The 17774-nt window shown below is 26.5% G+C and overlaps 1 protein-coding gene across 6 annotated transcripts in view; it reads right to left on the bottom strand.

The window, feature by feature from the left end:
* Positions 1–17774, bottom strand: part of Dys (Dystrophin) — a 514896-nt gene that overhangs the window by 216272 nt on the left and 280850 nt on the right. For all 6 annotated transcript variants that reach the window (XM_067286836.1, XM_067286831.1, XM_067286830.1 and 3 more), the window contains 10 exons: positions 16576–16749; positions 16267–16422; positions 14469–14627; positions 11120–11299; positions 10621–10776; positions 7470–7628; positions 6277–6507; positions 5871–6161; positions 830–1198; positions 453–625 (listed from right to left, as the gene is read on the bottom strand). In XM_067286836.1, the coding sequence (XP_067142937.1) occupies positions 453–625; positions 830–1198; positions 5871–6161; positions 6277–6507; positions 7470–7628; positions 10621–10776; positions 11120–11299; positions 14469–14627; positions 16267–16422; positions 16576–16749 (2048 nt within the window). The remainder of the gene's footprint in view (positions 1–452; positions 626–829; positions 1199–5870; positions 6162–6276; positions 6508–7469; positions 7629–10620; positions 10777–11119; positions 11300–14468; positions 14628–16266; positions 16423–16575; positions 16750–17774) is intronic.

The raw sequence follows: 17774 nt of genomic DNA, 5'->3' as shown, positions 1-17774 counted from the left end.
ATCTTCAACCATTCAGAAGATAAAATAATAGAATCACAAGTTGAGATGCATAATTATCTTAACTGGTGTCAGGACTGATTAGGAAAGATTTTTATGAATCTTCCCTCCCAACTATTTAACATCCTGAAATATAGCAATGTCTACAAATAAATTACTTTTCTTATAAAAAGTATTAATTGTAAAATGAAAAAGAATATTTGTAAAATTTCCAATTATATTAATAATGTGGAAAAGGAGTTAACTAGGAATCCCTATTTTCACATATATAATAATTTGGCAAGTAAGATTTTAGTTATAGATATAAATGAACTCATATAGTTAATTTTGAAAATTATAGTTCACTATCTATATATGTTAACATAGAAGAAATACATTGATTTTTATAAAGAAAAACACACCCGCATATTAAAGAAGTGAAAATGTTTTTATCATTAACTACTTTATCAAGTTACCTGTATCTTTCACTGTATGAATGTTTTATTTTCATCCATTCTTCATTAAGTTTATCTAATACCCGATTAATTTGAAGAATATCTGCTTCATCAGCTTTTTCCAAGACTTTTTCTTTTTCATTTCTTAAACTATCAATATTAGGTTTCAAAGTTTCTAAAGCATCTTTAACACCCTTCAAAATAAAATAATATTTTAATACAAATTATCTTCTTTTAAATATCTAAAACTTTAAAAGTAAAAATGTTTTCAGTCTCAAATTATATGCACTAAATAGAAATATAGCACTCTCTATAAATAAATTACTTTTCTTACAAAAAATTGTAATTGAAAAATGAAAAAGAATATTTGTAAAATTTCCAATTATATTAATAATTACCTTTAATGCATCCTCTTGCTTTCCAAAATCTTCAAATTCTTTTCCAGATAATTCAGGTTGATTCAGCTGGCGATTAACAGATGCTATAGCTTCTCTCAATTTGTTAACTTTGGCAATGAAATCAGGTACAACTGCTACAACAGGTAGCTCCAAAGTAACAGATGCAGTTTCAGTTTGAGTAATCACTGTTTTAGTCATTGGAGATTTAGATAAATTTAAAATTGATTGAATCTGTGTCCAAATTTGAATAGGTGACTGTACAATAGTTTGTAAAGATACAGCCGAAATACCAATATCTTGAGCTTGTTGAGCTGTTTTTTGCAAAGTTGATAAATCTTTATTAAATTTTTCCAAGTCATTTTTAATTATCTGGAAAAAGTTTAAAATAACTTTTAAAAAATTAAACAAATAATAATAATAATAATAACAAAACAAAAAATAACATCTGTTTGAATGAGTTTGTAATTGCAATTTAAAATTAACAGTGACCCATGATGAGTCACTGTTAATGTTAAATTGCAATTACAAAAAGTTTTTATGCACAGAAAGTTATAGTAAATTTTTTTTATATAATCAATACAGTGTTTTGAGAATCAATTACCAAAGACAATTGCTTTCATGAGTTATATGATTATTTTTAAAAATTTTTAATTGTATTTTGTTTTTTGTATGAATTTTTGATATAATTGATGTTCCATTAATTAACAAATACAATCAAGGTAACCTTGCCAATCAGAGAGATCACTTTCATTGGCAAAGCGACCTTGATCAATGTGACAATTGTTTTTAAATGGTCATTACCTCCATTTAAATGTTTCTAAATTAATAATAAACTTTACTCTACACACTACATTAATAATAATTTCAGACGACATGGTGTAATAACATCAATGGCACTTCCTGTTGACAAGAGATATCAAAATTGCCAACAGTGTTCATGTGTCGAAAATATGTGGTATAAACCTTTAATTGAGTAAGTGAGCTTATTGGTTTATTTAGAAATGTTGTAGTAAATAAATAGAAATGAGTAAGTGCCAATTGTTTATGGAAAGTTCAAATTTTTGCATGTTAAAAGTAGCCCTGTCACTTTTCATGATCAATATAGCCCCAAATAAGTCAATGTTATTAACTTTGATCATCATGTGTTGACTGTGCTGACCTATTCTGTATGCCAACCATTTAATTTAATTCATTAATCATTAATTTTTATCAACAGGCTATTTCTTCAAAGTCCAGGTGTAAATGACATCATCAGTCATGGTCCAGAAGAATAAACAGAACACACCCTCCTGACTATATTTGACAGCATACAGATTGCATAATTTGGATTTGGCTATAAAAATGTGGCAGCTAGCCTCTGGATCAGATATCCATTTTGCATCACATACCAGATGCAAATAGAAACACAGGGATAATTAGAACATTTCACAAGCAGTTGTTTCTATACTGAAGGCATTCAAGAATAGATGGCATGGAGAGGAATGGCAACAGTAAAAGGCAGAAACTGATAAAATGACCTGATGAGTAAGGTACCAGCATCAGTACTACTGAAGAAAGTAAAAGACAACAAATTTCAAACCAGTACAGTATGATGCTGAAGATGATGATGCTAATACCATTCGTACCATGAGTAAAAAACAAGAGCCTACCACCAATATCTTTGTCAAAGATCCAGAAGCCAGTGAAGAAGCAGTATCAGATGTTTGGAAAGAAACAAATCAAGCTGGTATTGACAACAATCATTTAACTCTTCAGAAAGAAGACTGTCCATCATTTTGTATTTCAAGCAGAAGATGAATGGTGTAATTAAGCAAAGCCTCTGGCAGAGGTCAGAGACAGTAAAATTTTTTAAAAAGCAGGGTTTCATGGTTTAATCAAGTAAGCTTCTACAAATGGATTTCATTGATCTGAAAGCAAAAACAACTTGGTAATCAAAGCAACCCCTTGTCTAAGGCTACTTTGATCATACTATCTTTTTTTAAGATCCCACTTTTGATTTTTAGTGTTACTGCCAGCACATACACTTACAGTACATGTCATGACTGTCCGAATGATCTCAATCAACATAGCATCAAAACAGTTACTGAAATTTGAAACAAAACTAGACCCACTATGGTACAGAGTTGACAGAGCAATAAAAAAATTGCTTTGAGAAAGTGCAGATGTCATTAACATACTTTCATCCCTGATATGACTAAAGTTTCATGTACAAATGGATTGGCATACAAATATAAACATCCAAACCTGATAGTTATATATTAAAGCCAAATGATTGCCAAATCATTTTGGGATATATTTTACTATTATAATTAATTAAATGCAAAGCAACTGACATACAAATTCTTAGAAGTAATGTGAAATTTTCCCATTTCTAGTCAAAACTTGTATTACAAAATAGTTGCAGCTCCTGTAAGTACCTATGTAGTGACTTGCAGCACTATGCAACAATCTCTCACAGAGGATTTCTGTAGAATTTCATTACACTGATTGCAGTCAGTAAATCAAATAATTTGAATACTAGCAGTGAGTAAAAAAAATAACATAAAGACTAAAATGACAAACAAAAATTGCACTCAGTGAATATATTGATACAAAACAAGATTCATTTTGAGAAATAGGAAAGACTCAATTTACAAAGTGTAAAATACACTTCTTTCAGAAGTAAGACATGATTGAGACAAATTCACTTTGCTACAAAAACTTTTCTGTCTAGTTAGCGGTCCCCAACCTTTTTATCGCCGCGGACCTGTCAACATTTGATAATTTTACCGCTGTCCACTGAGGGGAGATGGCCCGCTGGAGGGAGATTTTGTGCAGGTGCGATATTGGTGCAGTTTTAGGTGACGTCTCTCAGCTCCCGGTTAACCTCTGAGGGGGGGATGGCCCGCTGGAGGGAGATTTTGCGCAGTGCCGGTATTGGTGCAGTTTTAGGTGACGATCTCTCAGCTCCCAGTTAACCTCTCTTCCATTGAAAGTCGCACAAACCCAAAAAAATACACCACAGTAAATAAAATGGAAATAATTTAATGTCCTTGGGTGGCCCGGTACCTATTTGATCCATGGACCGGTTCTGGTCCGCGGCCTGAGTCAGACAATCACTCTTCCTTGCATTCATTACTAGAGCTAAGCATTCCTAATCTGAACAAAATTATTGACATTCCCATTAGTATACACTATTTCAGTTTTGAAATTTAGAATGTAATCTATAAATGTTGTATTAGCTGTTGATCCAGTTTCTGCTATGATAATTAGATTCATGGAGAAGATAATATCTATCATACAAGGAAAACTACTTTTTTTAAAGGTGTCATTTTTATTGTTTTCAACAGATAGCATTTCGAGCAGTGCTCCTCATCAGTTTGTTCTAAAAAATAGTACATTAATATGAACATGTAATAAATAAATATATAAAAAACATAGTACAGTAGTTTTTAAATAAATTTTTTTAAAGATGTAACTTACTTGGTTAATGTTTATAATATTTTTAACAAAAAAGAAAAATATATTTAAAACACTGTTATTGATTTATAAAATCTAAAAAAAAAGGTTATAACATTATACTATGAAATGATTACAAAAATATATCCAAATTAACATGAATTGTAGTCACCTGGATGAGTATAAAATAAAAATGAATAATAGTATAAATTACATAAATGTATAAAATAATATATAAAAATTAAAACTTTGTATACTATTAAAACCAGAATGTAAAAAATTGGTGTAAATAAAATAAACATTGGTAAAAATGGAAGGTAAAACAGTAAAAAATGAGTAAAACATTAGAACACAATAGCCTTACACTCTGGAAAGATGTGGTGTGAATGTTATTTATGTGTACTAAGGAGTGACCTCTGGTGATAATGTGGTCCAGATTTAATCATCAACTAAGTTACATCATTAAATTATTTTATGAATTATTGTATTATGTTTTTTTTATATATTTATTTATTTTAACTACACATCAATGTAGTTTTCTAGAACAGACTGATGAAGGGTGCATTTTGGATGCACCCTTCATCAGTCTGTTTAAAACAATAAAAACAATAAAAATGACTATCCTTTAAAAAAACAAATTTCCTTTGTATGATAGATTTGTAAAGAAGATAATATCTAATTATCACAGAACTACATAATCTATGACACACTCCTTTTCCTTGTCAGAAGCAGAATCTGTGATGAAGAGTTATGCATGAAGTTTTGTAGTGACCATTGATAATTTTAATGTCAAGATTGAAAGATCACTCAAGTTTTCTCATGAACAACGATTTTGCAAAGATTCTATCTAATTATGATAGCTAATAGCGGTTGAGACCAAAGTTTTAAATGCAAAAACGTGTATGTTGGACGTTCGGTGCCTGCTTTCCTGTAAGTCTAGAAGTTTGACAATGGCATTTGGAATGTCGAGCATGATTCCACTGACTTTCCAAATGCCATTGTCAAACTTCTAGGCTTACAGGAAAGCGGCGCCGAATGTCCGATGTACATGTTTTCACGTTTAAAATTTCGGCCTCAACTTCACTAATCTATCTAATCCATTAACTTCTAACTTCTAGTTACTTTAACTAACTTAACTAAATTTAACTCCATCAACTAACTTCTAGTTACTTTTTCTGTCCAAATAAGCAATATAAATAATGAATCTCAATTAATCTATAGACAGATCATCTTACATCTGATATGAGAAAGCAGAGAAACAATTATAAATTTAAACAATATTGTACAAATTTATGTATATTATTTCATATAATTATATAAATCATAAATTATATATTAATAAGTTACATAACAGTATTGAAACTATACAAATATAAACATCTACCAAAACACAATGCTTTAGCAAATATATTTTGAAAATAATATTATTATTTCCAAAATACAGGCCAATTATTTACGGCAATTGTGGGTGTCTATTTAGTATTGAAACTATTATATAAAATTTGACAAAGATATTTTGTTTATTTTATAGTATACATTATTAATTATATGTATATATAGTACAATAAAACTAAAAGTTAATAAAATAATAAAAGTTAAGTACTTTATGCTGACTGCTTGGCAATCTTTCTAATCTTTGCAAAAATGGCACTAATTGTGTTGTAAGATATTCTGATTCTTTTTGTAATTTTTGCCACAAACTGTATTGATTTGTTAATTTCTGCTTCAGTAAAATCATTTTTTGGTGTGTATCATTCCATTGTCTCTCTGCAGCTAAATATATATCTTGTAACTTTAACATATCTGGTGGTCCTAAACGATGCTTTAATTTTTCATAGTCACTTTGTAAATGTTCTATTTTTGTTTTTAATTCTTCTTCATTTTCATTTAAATTCTGAAACAAAGTAAACTTTTATTATTATTGTCAAAATATAACATTATTATATCAAACATTTCATGTAATATACTAGCATCATTTTTTTATAACTTAACTACAAAAATTCAATTACCTTTAAAACATTTTTAATTTCATCTGTGGAATGAAAGCTTGTCAAGTTTGATTTCTGCTTAATTTCTTTATCCCAATTTTCCAGAAGAATATATATTTGTCGAGTTTTTAGTTCAAATTCTTCCAAACATGGTGTTCCAGGTTCAGATTTAGGGATTTGAACAGGAGATGCTCTTAACTGTGTCACTGTTGACCTTTGTATTTCAATAACAACATCTGCTTTCTGTTTATTCTTTCAAAAAAAGAAAAAAGAAAAAAATTGTATATTTTTATCAGTTCAGCTATTAAATAATGATGAAATTTTAATGAAACTTTAATTCAGTTAATATGCAAACAAATTAATCTTAAATAAATAAAATAAAATGTTTTCAATTTAATTTTTTAAATTTATTCTATTTTTCACTGAAAGGTAATAAGTATTTACTAGTATAAATGTGGATTTTATAATTTAATATATATTCCTTTCAAGTCTCATCTTCACATATTTAGGAAAATAAATAAATCCAGAAAGATTTTTATCACTTCTTAAATAGCTAAAGTTCTTTATCATTAACTTAATTAACTAATTTTACAAAATAATAAAGATGTTAAAGTATCAAAATAATTTCCTAAAGGTCAGATTGAGTTCTGAGACACTGCTCTAGATATTAAGATTAAAATAAAATAGATTAAATATCCCATAAAAATTATGTATATTATTATTAAGTTCATAACAGCAATTTCTTTTCAAAAAATTGTTTAAATGAAATAATTATTTTATTTTTTAATCACTTTATATTCTGTTAACAAGATTAGTTCAAACTTGTTAACAGAATATATGAAACTATTATGTTAAACAAAAATATTAAACTTTCATTTCTCTATATTCATAAGTTCTTATGTATTTCAGTAATCACAATTTTTTTGAATAATTTAAAATTAAATGTTAACTATTATGTGATCATAGAATTCTGAAATTTACACTCTAGTTTGTTAAATTGAAATTTTACTGAAAATACTAAAAGGCAATTTATTTTGAGTAATTAAATTCCAATTAATCACTATTTCAGATAAAATTATAATAAATTCAAAAAAATAAATTTCATTTTCTGAATTAATTTTTACAGCTATATTTATTATGAAATTATGTACTAATTCTATAAATATTGAAATAATATTAATTTTCAAATTAAGTAATCAAAGTAAAATATAAACCTTCAATTTTGATAAAATGTTTTCCCAACGTTGATTTATTTTGGTGAGTTCAGGTTCAACAATTTCTTGAAACTTTTTACTTCGCCTAATCAAATTTACAGCAATGTCTCGTATATGATCTACTTTATCATTTATTTCATCTACTTCATTTTGTAATTTCTGAAAATTAAAAAAGAGGATTTTATTTAAATATAAATAAATAGATATAACTCATTAAAATTATAAAATTTATAAGTCATTTATTAAAACTACTCTAAAATATTAATCAAACCAACACCCAACTTTTGTTCCAAATGATTCATCTTTGTAAATTGAGGAGGATCTCCCTTCAGTTTGAGATCATTGCAATCTTATTTGTTTTTGTAATAAGAAGAAATATTATCAATTATTCTTCTGGCTACAAAAGTGATTTTTATAAAGAACAAATATTTGACAGAATAGAAAAATATATTAACAAAATTTGATGTTCTCAAATAGTATTTTTAAATTAAAAATTTTTTTTCATTTATTCTTTACAAAGAAAGTATAATTAAAATTTCTTTGATTACAAAAAAAACTCTTCAAAATGAACAGCATAACAATCTTTCATTTTAAAAGTGAAATGCTGATCTGAATATTGCTTCCATATACTAAAGTATCTCTTAGCAAAAAGAATATGAAATATGTTTTTAAACAAGAATATAAGTAATAAATTAAAGTCTTTAAAAAATTGTGTCAATTTTTTTTTATAAAAGAATATAATTTAGTTTAAGTTTTAGATATAGATGCAAGAAACCAAGTAAATTATCTTAAACATTTTTTCACAAAGATATTTAAGATAATTTATATAAAAGTAATATTGCAATGTATAGGAAAATACTTCATTTAGTGTAATAGTTCAGTTTATAATATGCACTAGGGAATTCCATTAATGCATTATAACATAATCACTGTTAGCCTAATACTGTATAAGGGAATTTATGAAGTAGTTTTAAAAATAAATTTTAACAAAAAAGCAACATAAACATAAATGATAGAAAGTCACAGCCATTTTTAAATTCAATTTATTTTATTACAAATTACTTTTATTACACTGCATTTCCATTTTCTTCATCAGAAATGAGTTCTTTCCAAGATGACTAAATGAGTTCTTTCCAAGATGATTAAGTTTAGCTTGAAATAATCATTATCTTATGCAATGTATTACAGCAGAACCAAAATAAATACCCTATAATTTAGTTTAAGGTTTATTCAACTTTCATCTCATGTCACAATACTGAGAAGAAAATTTTGTTCCTCAACAGCAAACTATCCCAGAAATTTCATGATGATACTTCTTTTTCATGTTTATAATCCTCTGACTAATTGAGGTATCCAAATAAAATAATCTTGGAATATTCAAACTCTTCATTTCCTCTTCTAATATATGGTGACCAATTCTTACTGTCGCTCTGATTTCACTTTTTTATCTGTTTTACCTGTTCACTCTGATGAATGCATCATCTATTTTTGTTGATTTTCTTAAAGGCAACTCCTGGGCAATCATTACAGGACTGATTTATGATGCCTCTGTTAACAGCCTTGAATATTTAACAAAGTGTCTGGCATTGACTAGATATTCTCCAAAGAATAAAATGTACGAAACTTGCATAAGTGAATACTCTTGTAAGTTTCACATATTTCAGTCTTTGGTGAATATCAGGTCAATGCCAAACAGTGCAAGAGTAACACTCATGCAAGCTTTTTTATATGCTTGTTTTAGTCTTTGATGAAAATCTAGCTACAGAAATTTTTTCCTTAACAAGAAATTTAATTACTATATGCTGTTAAAACAACATATCATCACTTACCACTTTCTCACATCACATTGTTATAATACAATGATGTAAATGACATCATTTTATATTACAGAGTAGATGGGAGATGTCACTATCAGACAAAAAAGCTCTTATACTGAGTGAACAGCATAGATAGAAGGCTTTTCTTACCAGACAAATATGCATTATTCTTGCAATATGATATTGGCTATTACTTTTTTGATACAACCACTCTATTTTAATATTTCAATTGTTCATCATTTAAAACATTTTCTTGATTTAATTTAAATTAATTTTAAATGAATTAATTATAACAAATAAGAAAAATTAAGAATTTATTAAATATTAAATATATTATATTACAATAAAACCTTGATTTAACAGACTAATTCAGGCAAGAGGTTGTCCATTATAATATATTATAAAGTAGGTTTTTCTGAATATATGTCTTAAAAAAATTGACAAATTAGTTAGTTTATTTGTTTTTAATTATGTAGATATATTTATGTAATTAACGTTAAGTATGAATGAGAAGTTTAATTTCACAGAGAAGTTTTCTATACATATAATGCTCATGTCAGTGATTCTCAACCACTGTGCTGTGGTACTTTAGTGTGCCATGAGATTTTTGAAGTGTGCTACCACTGCGAATATCCATACATAAGTGACGTCAGACAAGTAGTTTAATCAGTTCTACTTTCCTAGAGCGCATTTGGAAATTGTAACCAGTGTTACCAGTAACTGCCAGTAGTTACCAAGGCATTTAGAAAACAAACGTACTACACCTTTTAAGTATCCAACTGGCATTTTAAAAATCACTGTTATGATGTCACCAGTTGTCCTGTGGTACTTAATGAAGTAACCATGTGTGCCACCAAATTTTTAAATTATTAAATGTGTACCATGACGTAAAAAATGTTGAGAATCACAAAATCTAAATTGAAATAAACAAAAAAACCTTTTTTTTTTTGGAAAATGCACTTTAATTGTATTTAACTAAACTAACAATGTTTCTAAAAAAAAAATAGAAAATTTAATTTGACAAAAACACAGAAAAAAGTTCCTATTTATTTGTCTTCAGAGGATACATTGAGACACTCCTGTTGTAGCATGAAGTTAAAAGTGGTTACTCTTGAATTTGAAAAAAAAATAACTCCTTAATTACATATAAAAAGCATTTTAAAATTAACAAAGAATTAATTTTCACATATGACATATGGATCGGGAATTTTGTCTGTTAAATCCAAAGTCCATTAAATCGAGATTTTACTGTATTTTTATTTTTCTCAATAAATAAAAATACCATCTGAAATTAGAGAAAATAAATGTAATTAAATATTATGAAAAAAACATACTTGATATTTTTTAATTTCTGAATCAGAAATTTTTTGTTGTTGTGATAAATTTTCTATTTCCATCAAAATCTTTTCTGTAGATTCTAGCCAAGAATTTAATATTTTTAATTGTTGAAAGAATTCTTGCAATTTATCATTGCCTTGCTTTGTATTTCCCTTAAAAATAAATAAGTATATTTTCAAAAGTGTATAAATTTATTAAATTAGTCTATTAAAAAAATTTATCCTTAAAATTATAATTACGACAGAAACAATAGACCAATGAAATAACAAGGGTCTTATAATAAAATTTAAAACAGTTTCACAAATGAAATTTAGCTATTATCAATATGAAATTCTCTATCAGATTTATTTTATTGTATTACAAAGAATATATGTTACTTTGAAAAAAATGATTATTGAATTTTTCTTAATTTTTATCTATTATATGAAAAAATCTACTATTACATGTAAGCTATTTATATTAAATTGAATAATATATATAATAGTACACTTTTACCTCAAAATCAAAAGATGTTTTCATTTGTTCATCTATAACTGACCATCTCTGTTTCAATTCATTAATTTTTTTGTCCAATTCATCACATGTATCAGGTTCAGCAAGTTTCAAAATGGTTTCATATGAATTTACAATAGATCCAATAAGTGACTTCTTTTGTTGCATTTTTTCTGATATATACTGTTATAAAATATAAAGTATAAATAACTTACGACATATCAAACTCTTAAATATTAAATTAAATGTGATTACTATATGTAATATTTGAAACTTTGAAACTAATAATGTTTATAAATTTATATTTGAATTTTAGCAATAAGATCATCTCACCATTCAGTGTCAAAATTCATGGCATAAATAAATATTTATGGTGTTTGTTTTAAGTTAATAAAATATTTAAATTCATTGATCAAATATAAATCTTTATCTTTTGTGGCATGAAATATATAAATTTTGTGTTTTTATAAACAAACTTTCTATTTCTTCTTAGATAAAACAGAAAAAATGTAAATAATATATTTATGAAAAAATTTCAGAAAATGTGTGCATAAACTTTTCACAAATTATTAAATATTAAAATCAAGTGACAGATAATCCTTAAACTAAAAAGATTTACAGCTATATAAAACTTTGTTTAAATTTTACATAGCTATATTATTTCATATTAAATATTATGATAATATATATATATATAATATATATATTATGTATTATACAGTAAGACCCCATTTAATGCTGATTTGATATAATGCGATCTGCTCAAAGCCTAAAAAAAAAGCTCAATTTACGCCAATTTAAATTATCGCGGCCTTTCATGGATTCGTATATAATACAATTATTTATGAACACGAACCAATCAGAAAAAGGTGGCAAAAAGTTGTACTTTCTTTAAATCTATGTTTCTTTGGTACAATTTTGGAAAAAATATAACATCATGGATGCCATAAGCAATATTGGCTTTGCTTGGCAAGAATTAATTGATAAATGCACAAATGAAATGTGGAAGAAGTTATGGCTGAAGGTATCCAAGAATTCTCAATGAGAAGAACCTATCATTAGGTTGACCAAACTCAACCTAATCAATACAGCAGGACTAGGAGATGGAGATGTAGATGAGCGGGATATTAAGGAGTTACAGCAGGTTTCTGGTGAGAGCCTTACCAACAACGACCTTTGAGAACTGGCAGAACAAGGAATTCATGTAGAACTGGAAAATAGTGATTCTGAAAATGAAGAACCCAAAGCATTTTTCTACAGATTTCCTTAGTGAAAGTTTGGTAATGATAACTGAAATTGTTGATCAAATTGTAGTGAATGATCCAGATTTCGAAAGAAGTGCAAAAGCAAAACAAGGTGTTTTGGATGCAGTCTTCTGTTACCGACATTTGCTTAAAGAAAAAAAAATGACAAATGAAACTACACAACTTTATTGCAAAAAACAAGAATTTCAGAAAAGTCAGGACCTTCATCACAAAAAATGAACTTTACATTTCTGTGCGCATATGCTTGTGTGTTATTTAAAATATTTTTATATTAATTTGCATAATAATATAACTTAAAATTAAAGTAAAATCTGTTTATTTTTGGTCACGCGTTTACCTATTCCTATTTACTCTATGTTAAAATGACCTTGTTTAATGCTGTTTTGTTTAGCACTTTGTTGTCCAGGAACGCATCCCCCGCATTAAGTGGGGTCTTACTGTATTATGATATGATGATTCTATTATAATATTATATTATAATAAAACAGTATCATTATTATAATATCATATTTTATAGCAAAACCATTGGAAATTCAGCAATTATGAATCCAATAAAATGCCCTATAAATTCTTAGTATCCAATTAATAATACTTTCATAATTTAATTCACTACTACTCTCAAATTATCATACTACACTACTAGTATGGTAATTTTGAAGTCATACAAAATAGATAAATTTATGTAAAATATAAAAATATATAAAGTATAAAAATTTTTAAATATGTTTTTACTATACTAGTAAAAATGAAAATGTTTAAAAATTTTAGATATGATAAACTCAAAAAAGTAACTACAAAATATATATTCATAAAATACATGAAAAGCAATAACTAAAAGGGAGTTAAGTGATAATTAAGTAACTAAACAATATAAATTTGATATTTTTAAAAATCTTTTGCTTTCTATTAAATTCAATTCATGCCATTAGATGCACTATTTCATAATGCATTCTTTAATTTAAAAAATGTTTCAATAAATGAAATAACTAATAGAACTTGCAAAATATGATGACAAAGCTGTAAAAAAAACAGTCTCCTTTATTCTTTTTTTACATTCCATGATTAATACAATGATAACTACACTAACCTTCCATTATTTGATTACTGAAACTCCAAAACTGAAAAAGTTCCAATTATAAAGGTATAAAAATGTTTTTTAAAAATTATCAAAAATTTTAAAAGTAATAAAGAATTAAATTAGCATTTTTATTTCAAGAACCACATTTATACAACTTTACTTTTATCTCCCAATGAACTTTTTTAAAACCTAATCAAAAGTGTTCATGAAATGAAAAATTTTAAAAAACAATCTTTGAACCTGTGCTTAAATAAACTATCAGGTTTATTTGCTAGTAATTGCTCATAAGCATATTCATTTAATATGCATACAAAGAACTTTGCAGTAAGGAACAAAGAACATGCATGTTACTATTAATAAAGTTATATAACAGCATGGTTTAGTCTAAATTAAAAGTCTTAGTGTCAAATATTTTGTATCTCAAATCATGCACATTTAATTAAAACAAAAATTAAACCACAAACTTTGAAAGTCAAAAAATAGCATTTAAAAAAATGATATATATTCACTTCAATAAAAATATATTAAAAAATAAAATAAACAGAAAAATTCAAAATTACTACAAATAAAAATCAAATTATATGTTCATTTTATCTCTATTATTAACTGATATTACTTTTTAAATATCTTATTATTGGCATTATAATGTTAAATGCAATTATTATTTTTATGAATATTTATAATAAAAAATTAAACAACAAAATAGCACAGCATGATGTGTGCTAAACAAGTTCAGCAAGAAACTTGTTTAGCAAGAAATTTGTCATTCTATTCTAAATAATTAAATTATTAGTATTCATGATAATGCATATCATTGAAATTTTAAATAACTTATGTTTGATGTTCTATATCATACTTATTTCTCCATTTTAAATCAAATTTAATAAATCAAAAACATTAATTAAAAATTAGTTTCTTATAATATTTTTATTTTATTGTTTTTCATAAGCAATATTTTCAACTAAGAAGTTAATAAATAATAATGAGCTTAATTATATTTTTTCCTTACCTTTATAATATTTTTGTCAATCGGGCAATTTTTTTTTCTTTTCTCATTTAATAATTCACTTTCTATTGAATCCAGTATCTCTTCTAATTCTGTAATTTCTGTTTCAAGCTTCTTACTGGTTTGTAAAGCAGTTTCTAATTTGGATTTATTTTCTGTTACCTATAAATTAAAAAGTATAAAATTAAATAAATTTTTACTCTTAACTGTTGAATATTCAAACTGAGCACAAGGTAAAAACAAATTTTGTAATTCATGTCACATTTATTATTAACAAGTAATATAAAAAGAAACTTTTTAAAGTAAATTCCTACTTAGGTCAACAAAAAAAATTTTATTTTAGTTACTTTTTATTAAATAATTACAATTAATATAAATATGTATGTGAAGGTTCGAATATAAGAATAACGAGATTCGATTAAAATTTTTTATTTTATTGCCAACCGCTTTTCGACAGTTAGGGTTAAATCAAACACAGAAACAAAAAAACGGAAAAACACTGACAAATTTTCTCGTAAAAATTAATCATAAACTATCGTTCCCATGGTAATACTTCCTTGTAGAAGATGAGTTAACTGTTGAACAATAATTATATCATGTAATTCACCATTGGTCAAAAGGGACTTCCACCCTTGACGTACTTCACAAAATCTCGAACCCAAGATCCCGAAATAAAAGGAAAAACGAACGAAGATGACGCTGAGAGGGAGAGAGAGACAGAGTTTCGACAACTGATAAGTGTGTGTCGTGGATTATCATCTCCTGCTGTTGAAGCCGTCCATTTCATCTATCTACAGTCCATTGACTCTTATTTTCAAGCGAACTCTCATTCCTCGGACTTTGTGCAAATCTCAGGATCACAAATCTCCGGATCACTAAGGTATTTATCCTGCTCGCAATGTTTTGTAAACTCTCTCTCTCCAATCACTCGAGACGCGGTTTAGTAATTCGATTCGATGATATAAATACTTCCAAATATGTTAATTGATGTAGTCCCTATCAATCACAAAAATAAACGGGTATTTTTGTTTAATATTAGAAGAGTGTGCGTTTCTTCCTCCATTACCCTCATCATCGGCATCTTATGCTCCCGAAAAACGCGTATCTATCCGCGAGAAGTTTGATAGATTGGTGTCAGTTCCTGACGTAAACCGGATCTTACGATCCCAAATCCGTAACTAATCATTGACCGCTCGAGCCTTAATCATCCTTTCGACAACCGAGGTCGGACCTCAAGGTCTTGTGCCGTTAAGAGGTAGAGAAGATAGGAATCATCCTCCATCTCCTACCCTCGGTTAACCTCACATGTATATACATAAATATCTTATATAAGAGAAATTTTTGTTCGTCTCCTGACGTTGTTGGTCCGAAAAGTGAATGAGTAGTTCAAAGTTTGCTTTTTTCTCCTTGCGCCCTCTATCGGTCCGAATCTGCTGACGGGCACCACAGTTTAAATTTAATTAATTAATGAATTAATATTTGAAAAAACTGTATTAACATCAAGTGTCATCCACTACAAGTTTAAAAAAATGTATTTGAACTTGAGTGGATGAATAGAAAGTATTTTATTAACGATTGAAAATTTGAATGAATGAACAAGATATAGGGAGAGTGTGAACTAATAGTAGGAATTTAAAAATTGAATACCTTCGTAAAGAGATTATAACAAAATAATTCACATATTGCACATTAAAATAAAATAAATACACCAATTTGTCCCTCTTTTTTTTAATGAAATTAAAATTCTACATAAAACAATTGATGTTAAAATAATATTCAAAATTAATATATATAAATATACCTTTGCTCCAAGCTGATTATAATGACTTTTCAAATGATCTAACTTCTGATTCAATTCTTTTGGATTATCAGTTTGATTCTTTTCTACAATTTGTCGTCCTTGATGAATAGATAATTCTACTTCCATTTTTATATCACTAAGTAGTTTATAAAAGTGCTATATAAAAAAAACTTTAATATCATAACTACATAATATCGGTTCAAATAAACAGATTACATAGTCTTTCATGATATCTATTTAAAGTTGTATTAACATACTAATATTATGTATTATTTATCTAAAATATTAAGGAATAGACATATTGCTTACCATACATTGTTCCAACTGATCTTGAATGGCAGTAGATTCATGACAAGTTACTTCCATGATATGCAACCCTTGCTCTATTTCATCAAGCATTTTTATTACTCTGTTTAACTTAGAATCAAAATCTGATGGTTTTTGAAATCTTTTAAACTGTGATAAAATTTCCTCATACTGTTCCTATATGAAAATAATTATAAATAAAAATCATCATTAAACAGTAAACTAATAAATGTTCAATATTTCTATATTTTTTAAAGTATATTATTTTTTATTAATAACTTTATGAAAAATAAATAAAACTTGTTAATAATAAATAATATATAATAAAAATAATGATAAAAAATAAATAATAAAAATAAATAAATGTTGAAGATAAATATAATTTTAAAAATTTATAAAAGATTTTAATCTAAACGAAAACTATGAAGCTGAACTTAATCTTATAGGAACTGCATTTGTACAAATACCAACTCTAAAACTATCTAATGCAGTAAAAATTTCTTTATTCAAACGTTCTCAATCATCTTGAACAATCTTCTTTAGGAAAAATTATATTCTAAAAAACAAATGCCTAACAGTTTTTCTTGAATGTATTTGATTTACAAAATGCATTTGATAGAACAAATTTTTGATTTTGAAAGCTTATAAAAGCTTATATTGATAATAAATAACTTAATAAATAAATACATAAAACAAAATGAATAGGTAAATAAAGATATACACATAATAATATTTAAAATGTCATTCAGTACTACTATGCAGCAACTCTTTACATGCTCTTGGTATTAAATTAGTGTCCTTTAACTTAATTGCCTGCTACTTCAACATAACTTTGTAAATGTACCAAGCTTCTGCATATTTTATATAAGTTACATTGAAGGAACGGCAATTAATTTCAAAGATGTTAACATAATATTGGGAGTGTGAAAAGCATTGCTGCATAGCAGTACTGAATGATGTTTTAATTATTATCATTTGTATATATTTATCTACCTATGTATTTTATTTATTTATTTATTTATTTATTTATTATCAATATGATCTTTCAAAATTAAAAATTTATTCAATCAAATACATTTTGTAAATCAAATACATTCTAGAAAAATTGTTAGGCATTTGTTTCTTTTAGAATGTAATTTTTTCCTGAGGGATTGTTTAAGATGATTGAAAACATTTGAATAAAGAAATTTTTACTGCATTAA

The sequence above is a fragment of the Centruroides vittatus genome, unplaced genomic scaffold, assembly GCF_030686945.1.
Source record: "Centruroides vittatus isolate TY-2023 unplaced genomic scaffold, ASM3068694v2 scaffold_386, whole genome shotgun sequence".
Classification (NCBI taxonomy): Eukaryota; Metazoa; Arthropoda; class Arachnida; order Scorpiones; family Buthidae; genus Centruroides; species Centruroides vittatus.
Note: the sequence above shows the minus strand (reverse complement) of the source record. Positions and strands in the feature narration are given on the sequence as shown.